The sequence below is a fragment of the Crotalus tigris genome, unplaced genomic scaffold, assembly GCF_016545835.1.
Source record: "Crotalus tigris isolate CLP2741 ecotype Arizona unplaced genomic scaffold, ASM1654583v1 scf7180000017771.5222438, whole genome shotgun sequence".
Lineage (NCBI taxonomy): Eukaryota > Metazoa > Chordata > Lepidosauria > Squamata > Viperidae > Crotalus > Crotalus tigris.
The window spans coordinates 2,983,703-2,994,716 of record NW_024096622.1 but is presented as its reverse complement, the minus strand read 5'-3'; the positions used below and the strand labels follow the sequence as shown (position 1 = coordinate 2,994,716).

Here is an 11,014-nt window from a genome sequence, read left to right as displayed (position 1 = left end):
TTTCTGGACAGAGGTGACATCAAAGCTAAGCATTTGCTCATCGGGATGGGCACAGCTTTCCTAGCAGGAGTGCTATTTGATGCCTCAAATCTTCCAAAAAATATATTCAGCTCGTTTAGGAAGTCTGTCATCCTTGCATCTCGATGGACCCACTGTATAATCTGTAACAGCCTGGATTCCTTGGCATATGTGTCTGGTATTTGTTGGGTCCTGAAAAAAGTTCTGAATTTTCTGGCAATGGGCTTGCTTTGCACCTTTTATGGCACTTTTCAAATTAGCTCTGGCTATTCTAAATGCCAGCATATTGCCAGATTTAAAAACCACATTCCGTGCTTGCGGACCTCATAAATCAGCCACAGTTTATCATTCGCCCTCACAACAATGCTTTTAAGGACACAGACATCCTCTATGCACTTTTGGATATATGCAGACACCATGGTGGCATACTCAACATTTATATGTTGGTTATCAGTTGCATACTAATATTTCTAAAATAAAAATGTCCTTCTAAATGACTGCCAAATTAAAATCCACTATCTTTAAGTTCATCTTACCCTCATACACCCAAGTTCTTGTTCTGCAGGTTCTGGATATCCTTCAAATAAGATCAGATGACATTCTCTAGGGCTTCAAGTAGAGAAGGAGAAGAAAAACTCTTTTTTCACAAATGCAAAATATGCTATCACATTGTTGACTTTATTTCACAGAAGAAAAAAGTGTTTTACACAGACAAGCTTCTGATGGATGGATGCTGATTTTAATTAAATTTAATACAATTGTTTCAGCTCTTTGGAAGCATGTTTATTTTGAAGTCAGAGTACTGGTATTTTAAAGAGTTTGTATTTTTTAAAGTAATAATGCAATACTGTCTATCTGCTATATTAGCATTACATATGCTAATCAATAGCATACATGTATTTAGAAGAGATTTAAGCTAGACATTTTAATATACCATATAAATCAAAATTAAGTTTAATAATTACACTTTGTTAGTAAAATAAGGAGTATGCAGAGGAGTTGTAGTCAGCAGATACTTGAAAGAAATTGTATAAATTTAAACAACTAAGTTTAAAGAATCAAGTTACTATATTAATAACATTATGCACTGAACTATGCCAGAAAAAGTGAAAAAAGAGGAACATTCTGATTCTATCAATGTTTTTAATTTTTCAAAGATCTGTTTTAAAATGTAACAATATATCCACATTCTAGCCTTGCTCAAGATAACAAGCCATCAAGTATTTATCAAGCGACATCTTGTTCCAGCCACTATGAAGACACGCCTCTGAAGTTTGTGAAGATACTTTTTGTCTGAAAGGTTACTCTTGTTTCTCATCACCTTTTACAGGTCTTTTCATACGTGAATATGGGCTGACAGTGTCATCCATCACAAAGTCATAAAGCACTTTAATCCAAGAGTTATATTGTGGTAAGTGGTCATAGTATTCAGGAGCCATTTTCTTTAGCTAAAATTGGAAACATATGCATACATGTATTAATTCAGTATTCCATCTTTAATATTAAGATGCAAAAAACTTGTTTTCAAAGCCTCAAATTAAGAAAAGTTTGCAACGGTATCCCAGCTGGGAACAAATTAAGAATTTTTGTCACTTGGGTCCTAAACAAAGCTAGTTTGACACATTTTCTTTACATTTCCCATAAAAATGATTATCTATTCTATAAAACCTGTATCAGCACTGGAGATAAATGCGTCTTAATTGACTCTGAATTTTAGCAAATAGATAAAAATATTAGATTAAAAGAAATGTACCTAATATCATACATACCTCGTTATGACTATTACGACGTTTTCATGGTGTTATTAAAACCATTTCTAGTAATTTTGGAGTACCAAGGTCTAGCACTGAAATACTAATCACCTTTATTTCTGGGCTATAGATACCTTTGCTATTACCATTATAAAACTAAAAAACGTAATTCAGATATTACTAGAACTTGTGGTGTACAGATTATTTATCTTCCTAAAAACTGATTTCCAACACTGTTGAATGTTTTAGGGAGTTCCACCAATGCACCAATTTTGTTGCATGCCTTCCAACAGAGTTGCTTGTTTAAGAGGAATAGCTATAGAACAGTGATGGCAAACCTTTTACAGACCGAGTGCCCAAACTGCAACCCCAACCCACTTATGAATTGGGTGGGTGTGGCCCATTGGCTGAGTGTAGTCCATTGGCTGGGTGTGGCCCATTGGGTGGGCATGGCTGCGGTGGTAACGACAGACTGGGTGGGACTAAAAAGTTCAATCAGTTCAATCAATCAATTCCAACTTTGCAAGATTTTTTTTTCCCGCGAGTTGAAATTGACTCTTTAATTGAACCTTTTTTTTTTTTGCACACGGCGGTGGAGGCCTAAAGCAAAAAGGTTTTATAAAACCCAGCTGAAGGCCTAGGAGTGGGGCGACAGTGCGCGTGCCCACAGAGAGGGCTCTAAGTGCCGCCTCTGGGACCCGTGCCATAGGTTCACCACCACTGCTATAGAATAAATAAAAATTCTTTAAAAACTTTTCTTACATTTCTTGCTAAAAGAATTGGGATTATACTGTCAATGCATTAATTTCAAATATTTTTGCTAATTCTTCCAAAAGAAGTATCTTAGCAGTTTATTCCTCCATAAAATATTCCATGCCCTAATACCTTCTGTAATGAAACTCTCATTCCCACAGATATTTATACAGTTTGGATTTATTTATTTGATTTGTATGGCTGCCCAATCCATGACAACTCTGGACAGTCCTAGTATCTGGGCATTGTATCCTAGATATCCTTATTTATGCCCTATAAATTTTGACACTGCTCCACCCATATGTTCTTCTATCCCATATTTTTCAAAATCAGCAAGGCAAACTGTATAAACCTACTTCCTCTAACTCCTCAATGAAACTGCTAACAAAACTGTTAAGGCCATCAACAGGAAATCTGAAACAAGTCTGCTGAAGCCCGCAGAAGAAGCAAGCAATGTATGGGTACAGAAATTGTACAACATAATTATTGGCTAAATTTGATGATTCTGACTTGACACAAGACAACTTATTAGCACTGTGGTAGAAGTTACAATAAATCTGAAATATTAGGTAACTTTATAGAGCAATTTTTGTGCAAACTTGAACGGAAAGCTACATGTATATATTTTCAGCTAAGGCCTGCTTGGAAGCAACTGCCCAGTGGTAATTATAAATCCCTTTCTTACATCAATGATTGTGAAGAGTCTACTTTGCCAAAAATACTTGAACTTTATCAAATGATGGTATATGGGGTCATTATCTCTTGTCCTGTTAAAGAATCTTGGCATCTAAATATATGCTACTGCTCTGAAGAGTAAGCATTATTATTTAAAACAAGGGACTGTTTAGTTCATTAAAAGTTTACTTTCACTATTACATTCTAAACCAGTGGTTCTCAACCTTTTTAATGCCGCGACCCCCAACCGGTCGTAAGTCGAGGACTACTCAACTGGTGCAGCACCGTTTGCAGAATGGGACTTTTGGCAGGCTCAGCAGGCCAGAGACAGCCTGGACAATTCCTATTGGCTTTTGAAAGCCAATAGAATTAGACTCCATTCAAGAGAGTCTATTCTATTGGCTTTCAAAAGCCAATAGAATAAAAGGGAGTAGCACAGCTAAGGAAAAGGAGAAAAAAAATGGCGACTGCATTGTTTGGCGACCCCCGTGAAATGGTCGTTCGACCCCAAATGGGGTCCCAACCCACAGGTTGAAAACCACTATTCTAAACACTTAGAAGTTGTAATGGTAGTTAGTAGCATTAGTTGTAATGAAAGTAAACACATCCTATATTAATTTCAAAGTATTATGACTACACTAGATTGCAAATCATGCAGATATTGAATAGTAGCTAGAAGCCAATTGGCTATATTCATGAAATGGGCTTTTAAGCTGTAAAAACAAAATAAATGCACTAATATTTACTTACCAGTGGAAGACTTGTTCCAGGAATGTTAGGGAAATCATGATGTTCGTTGTGATAGCCAACATTGAAGGTAAGCTTATTTAGTGGCCCATAATATGAGTATGTTTCATACCCCTTTAAAAACATATAATGTTCGGCTATGAAATGTCCTGAAATAGGATGCAAGCCCAGCCCCAGTATCATTCCTGCCAGAAGATAGAACAATGATTTTATTCCTAGGAAATAGTATACAAGAACATCAAAGATAAATTGAATTGATAAATTAATTATTTCTAAACGAGATATTGGCTTGGGGTTAATACAGAGGGGTCGAACAGAATAAAAAAGTGGCTGGAGAATAATCCACATGAATTTTCGAAAACGGGTACAGAAAAACCATCCTTCAAAGTCGGTAGGTATATCCACATCAATTCCATCTGCACCAAGATAACGATGATGATCCATGTGGTATCTCTTGAACGATATGGAGTATGGTACACCAAGTGGGAGATTGGCAAACATTCCAAACCATCGATTCCAAGAAGATCTAGAATTGCCGAAGGCACTGTTGTGAGCAATCTCATGAATTGCCAAAGTCATGGAGTGGTTGAGACAACTGCCAAATACATATGCCCAAAATACAACCCATTTCCAGTCCAAATCTTTAACTAGACAAAGAGCAACAAGTTGTGCAAACACCATAAGTACAACCAACCAGATTACATTGTAGTCCGGTTTCATCAAGGTTTTTATCTCTGGATGTTTACCTATTGAAAGAAGAGAATAAATATCAACTGACAATTTGAACAGAATTGAAATTTCAATAAAAAACTCCTTCAAAAGTTAGAAGTTTACATTAAAGAATTAATGAGTTAGTACAAATGTACAGACTACAGGTAGTCCTTGAGTTACAACAACTGTTTGAATTTACAGTGGCACTGAATCAATGGTAATTATACCCAGTTCCCAAAGTTATGGCCATTGTAGTACCCTTGGAGTCATGTGATCAAAGTTTGAATATTTGGCAGCCCGCCCACATTTATGACTGAAGGGATGCTTCAACTTTTGCCACCTGCCTATGTCCCCTCCATCTCAGTCCTTTTGGCCTCCTGCACTCCACTATGGTTTTCCTTTTTTCTTATTGCTACTGCTGAACCAAGCACACTGAGCCTGGCCCTTTGCATGTCAACTGCTGGCCACACAAGGCTTTCCTCCCAACATATGCAGCAGTTTCCTTGCAAGACCTGGGGAAGAAGACCTCACATGGCCAGCAGCTGCCTCCTCCCATAAGAAGTGGGAGGAAGAAGATAGCAAAGGTCAGCTTAGGAGATGGAATGCAGGGCAGAAGAGAATTTCTGAGATAGGGTGGACATTCCTGAGGTGATTGTGACCTCACGCCATGCTAGCAGGCTAGGTTGGGACTGGCTGGGAATGGCTTCAGTTCAGAGTGTTGGACTGGGGCAGCTACGGTCTAGCGATGTAGTGCTGGGCTGGGGCGGCCGGGCTTCCCAAGATGGTTGTGGCTTTGTTCTGTGGCTCAGGGGTTTCTTGCAACCCTTTGCCCTGTCAGTGTTGATGGGTGCGGTCTTGGAGATTCTTTGGTTGGGTTGTTTACTGTTACCTTGTTCGGCCGTTCCTTGATTGGGGTATTGTTCACTTCTTGATTGTTGGTCTGATGTTAATCTATGCTCATCTGGCTGTGGCTTGCTGGTGAGGTAGTATTTTGATCTTTCTGTTCCCTTTTTGGTTGGTCAATTGTCTTTTACACAGTATGTAGATGTTATTAATGTTTATATGTCTGTTCATGACCAATTTGTCAGATTGCCAGGCTTTCAGGTACTCTAAAGTTTTTGGACTTGTCTTAGATAACCTTTATTGTCATTTTTTTTTTTACTGTGGGCACAACGGCACACATCAAAAATGAAATTTAGTTGCCTGTTCTCAAAGTGAAACACATACATGACACATACCAAAACATACTATGTACAACATATGTATAGACCTACACCCCTATATATACATAACAATAAATATTAAATACTGTCCATCTTAAATATATAATGGAAGGAGGAAGCTTGAGAGTTCACAAGGTTAATGCTGTTGTTGTGATTCCGTGCCAGCCTGTGCTCCCAACAGCTGAGTCTGAGGAATCTGAGGAGGAGGTGGAGGAGGCATTTGAAGGGCCATCAGGGGCAGAGGGAGGCTCTGATGAATTACAGGACTCAGGTTTGATGCAGAGCCTGGGCCTTCCAGTCGTGTTCCTGATGAAGCTCAGCTGTATGAGAATGAGTCAGACTCGGAGGACTCACACCTGATGGACATGCTAATTGATGCACGCACACATCGTCAATTAGCAAGAGTAAATTAACAGCAGTCAATGTGACTACTCCAGGGAAAAAGGAGAAGGCACTGAGAGGCAACACCTTGGGACTGCTGTATAAAAAGATGTGTGGGCGTGCTGGTTGCTGAAGGCAACCGTTTGCAAAGTACTTCTTTGGATCCTGGTCTGTTCTTCTTGCTTGTGACTACTCTTCTGTTTGTATCGTGTTTCCTGTGGACTATTTCCTTCATTTGGATTGAGTTTTGCTGTTTGTGTTTTGGACTATTTGCAGGTTTGTCACCCATATTAAAAGGGGTTTGTTTTATTTTAAAGTCTCCAGCCTATTTTATCAACAAGGGTTTGGTCCTTGTGCCGTTAACAAGGACGGCTATAGGCTGGGATAGAACAGCTGTATGGAATGAAACTATGGCGGAATCTGGATGTTCTGCTACGGATACCACAAAGCCTCCTCCCAGAAGGTAACAAGGAAAACAGGTCGTGAAGAGGATGTGTAGTGTCCCAGATGATCTTATGGATCCTGCTCAAACAACGCTTCTGTGCTATGTCCTGGATGGGCGGAACTGCCAATGATTTTTTCGGCCATCCTCACCACTCTCTGCACCACCTTCCTGTCTGAAGCAGTGATGCTTCCAAACCAAACTGTGATGCTGTATGACAGGATGCTCTCGATCGTCCCCCGGTAGAAAGTGGTCAGGACAGGGGAAGGAAGATGTATTTTTCTCATGCGACGCAGAAAATGCAGGCGCTGCTGTGCCCGCTTCACCAGTTTCTCACTGTTCAGCGACCAAGCCAGTTTGGTCAGTTTCCCAGTTGAAACTATGGTTAGGTCTGTCCGTATGTTGTGAAATTAAAGAGTTTTCATCAGGTCTTCTGATTACTACTGTAATTAGTGTTTCTGTTTTACTATTCTTCTGCCTGTTTTGGCTGTTGCACTGTATGTTGTAAATTCCTGTTTGTTTGTTTTTTGGGGCTGCTGAGTCTTTTAGTTTACTAAGGATGTTTTGGAGGGTTTGGGTTGGTTTGTGTGTTATGCTAATTTCTAAATTGATTAGTGAAAAAAGATTGAATAAGGGAATAAAGGAATTATTGTAATGTTAAGGAAAGCAGAGAAATAATGAGTTTGTAAGGAAGGATGGAAGTTGCTTCTTTCCCTTTTAACTTTTTTTCCTGCATCTTTCCTTTATATATTTCTGCATTTGTTGTTTACTAATGTAAACACTTAATAAAAATTAATAATTATACTCCAAGACATGGGGAAGGCAAATTTAAACTGTTTTAAATAAATCAGTTTGTTTTTCAATGCTTCATCAATATTATACAACATTTAAAAAGACTTGTCTATCTGGATATAGTTAATTGTTCATCATCAAATTGGATTTAATTCTTGATGGCAACCTGAACAAATACTTAACCTGCAACTATTTTCAACTCAGATTATTTAAGAATAAATTCAACATTCTCTTTAATGTTATATATCCATCTTCCATTTCCCTCAGCAAGTTTGTGTGTTAAGCACAAACTTTTAATCTCCTTCTTTGCATAAAGTATGTGAGTCTACTAGCTGCTCAGCACATCCAAAAAGCAGGCAGCCTTTACTCGGCCCACTGATTTACCTGTTACTCATCACTGTTCAGCTTTCACAACCAGATATAATACTAAAAGTTACTTAACTGCCTAGATGCAAATCACATTCCCAAATTACATATCTACACACATAGGGACTTTTTAAAAAAGCAGTAGGTGGAGAGCCAGCATAAACTAGTATTGTAAGTAAGGTGTTGGGCTAGCACAGTGGTTCTCAACCTTTCTAATGCCGTGACCCCATAATACAGTTCCCCATGTTGTGGTGACCCCCAACCACTTATACATCACCGGGTGCCAGGGACATGGCCAAAGAAAAGGGGGAAAAAATGGCTGACAGCCTTGTTTGGCGACCCCCGTCAAATGGTCATTCGACCCCAAATGGGGTCCCAGTTGAGAACCACTAGGCTAGCAGATGCCCAAGAGCAAAATGAATGCACTCTAAGAGAAGGCTGGAAAAAAAATATGAATGGATGATTAAGGAATGGTGACTGAAATCAGGGACACCCAGGTTCCAGTCGATACTCAACCATGGAAGTTTCTTTAGTGACCATCACACCCTTTAGGCTGATCCTCCTTCAGAAGATTGCTGTTGTAGGAGGAACAATGGGACAAACGAATTGGATTCCTAAAAGATAGACTAATAAATCAGCAAATAAATACGCATAAATTCTGAAGGTAGGAAAAGCCTGAGTGGAACTTGAGTCCAACATTTTCTTTGGAGAGTTAATGGTAAAACCCACAACTGGGATGTCACGTGAAGTTCTACATGACCGCCTACCAAGAAGAAAGTAGCATTTAACCGACTTGGAGCAAGGAGGGAATCAACCCAGAGACGGAGAAACTCGATAGGGCGTCGAAAAGCGTCAGTAAAAGGTCTCCTTCTAAAGTGACTCACTGCGACCACAGATGCTTTTGCTCGCCCTCCTCCCTCCCCGCTTCAGCCTCTCCCACCACGAAAACCGCGGAGAGGCTTCGGAGAAGGCGACGCCCTTCCTCGCCAGCTGGACCGACCGTAAAGGCGCGACGCGCACGCTTCTCCACATAAGGCATCGGCGCAACGCGGCGCTTGCCGCACAAGAGGCCGGGGCGGCCCAAGGTAGAGAAATGCTCCTACTCACTCAAAATCTCCTTGCGGCGGTCGGCGTGCGGCTGGTCGGTATAGACCCACTCAAAGTCTTCTCGGGCCACAAAGTTTCCCATGCCTGAGGAAAAGCCGCCACCAGGCCGTGGTCTTGCCTGAGGCTCTTTCTACCGACCCGAAGGAGCTGCAAACGGCTGCACTTCAACACCGCTACTCGGCTGACTCCTTTTCTCTCACATTGGAGGGCGGAGGACCTCTGCTGACGGCCGCCTCTTCATCGCGGCCCCATTGGCTCCCGCGGGCGGTGACGTCACGGAAACAGAGCCTCTTGAGAGGAGCCTGACGGCCACAGATTCAAAGTGGTCCTTTTTTTTCTTCCCTTGATGCTTCTCGTAAACATTTGGAGAGGATTCGCGTTAGGGTTAGGCGTTTCATTTGGAAATGGTCTTGTGGCTAATAATATTACGCTACCATTACTGCGACTTCTGCAGACGGCGCCCACCCCGTGTCATCACCCTAGGAAATGATACTCGGAGTCCTCTTCCACTGGAATTGAGGGCGGCAGAGGCGCGGAAGTGTTCCCTCTCGCTGGGAAACGCCGGCCCACCTTTTATAATGAAGACCCCGCTCTTTTGCTGCCTGAGAGCCGGCTTCTTCAGGGCTATATCAATAGTGTCTCTTGTTTTGAAATGATATTTCGGGTGTTTTAATGTAATGCATAAGATTTGTCTTTGTAAGCTTTATAAGTAATCGCTTATGTGTGTGATGTGCATGTATTTTGCAACAGAAACCTCTCCCTGGGCGGTTTGCAACGCGTGATGGCTGCTGCGGGTAAATATATCTGCTCAGCCAAAAAGAAAAAAAAAATTGCAGCGATGTCTGGGAGCGTGAAAACGGAAGCGTATCCGGGCCTGAGATAACTGGCTTTAAGGGATATATTAGGTGGTTATATAAAAATTATATATATATAATTTTTAAACTGTTGGTTGGGAGCCGCCCAGAATTCAAATTCAAGATATAAATGTTTTAAATGTTTCCACGCGCCTTCGAGAGTCTAACTCGGAGCCAAACTACCGTACAGAACTGCAGCGCTCGCCTTTCCTCTTCGCTTCGGCGCGGCCAGCCTCGTTCTACACTGAGGCAGCCGTGTTTGGGCTGCCTCAGCATAACTGACTGCAGAGAATCCGCAATCCGAGACTCCGTTCGGGCCTTCTGCCGGACATGCCCCCCTCTCCCTCCCCCCCAGTAACAACAGCATTTTGGCAACAGGAGCCTGGCCTGAGCGGCGCTTTAACCTTGCCGGCAACCCATGCGGTCCACTTCTAGGATGTTAATACTGGCGTTGAGCACATTGATATCAACTGGACTCTCAAAGGATACGCAGGACTCGAAGACGAGGCGTGGATGCTGACTTCGCAGATCCTAGATTGTGAACTGGGGGAGAGGGCGGGGAGGAAGGAGAGACGAATGTGTGGACGGATATCAAATTCCAACTTTGTGTTTATGTGAAAGACACTTTTGGACTTCTTGCTAGAAACCGAAGGAAATGTTACATTAAAATTTGAGGTTGGACGATTAGAAAAAGACACAGGCATGTCTCAAGCAGAGGTTTGAAGCTGCAGGACACAGCTTGACAAACTCTTGAGTTTATTGCTTCTTATATACTTGTTACATACATAGGCTTTACCATTAAATGCTGACAAAGGTTTCTTCATTGGAAAATGTCTTCATGTAAGCAACTATTTCCTAGTAACATATTACATGATCAAAGACCAGGTAAAGAGCAAACAGGAGAAGGAACTAACAAAGGCAGGAAAAGATAGGAATGAATTTAAGCATATTATCTGTTTAGGTAGGTGAGGCATTAAGTCAAAAGTGGATGACCTGGCTGCTTCATTAGAATGAAGGGTATCAAAAGGTTATGAGGTTTGTGGGGGGGAAGGCACGGCTGTTTGCTGCGGGTGCATTTTTCCTCACAGAAATGTTTATGATTAAGTATTAGGTTTTACAAAATTTGTGATCAAAAGATTAATGTATTTTATATTTATAATTATGGAAGAAAGTTGGAACTTTTCAATATTCTTT

At 41.0% G+C, this 11,014-nt stretch overlaps 1 protein-coding gene across 1 annotated transcript; it reads right to left on the bottom strand.

Annotated features, from left to right (window-relative positions):
* Positions 1-675: 675 nt before the first annotated feature.
* DEGS1 (delta 4-desaturase, sphingolipid 1) lies at positions 676-10,570 on the bottom strand. The gene is made up of 3 exons (XM_039341695.1): positions 8,967-10,570; positions 3,948-4,690; positions 676-1,466 (listed from the first exon to the last, which is right to left on the bottom strand). Exons 1-3 carry the CDS (start codon positions 9,046-9,048, stop codon positions 1,320-1,322), a joined length of 972 nt encoding a protein of 323 aa, XP_039197629.1. The 5' UTR covers positions 9,049-10,570; the 3' UTR covers positions 676-1,319.
* Positions 10,571-11,014: the final 444 nt, after the last annotated feature.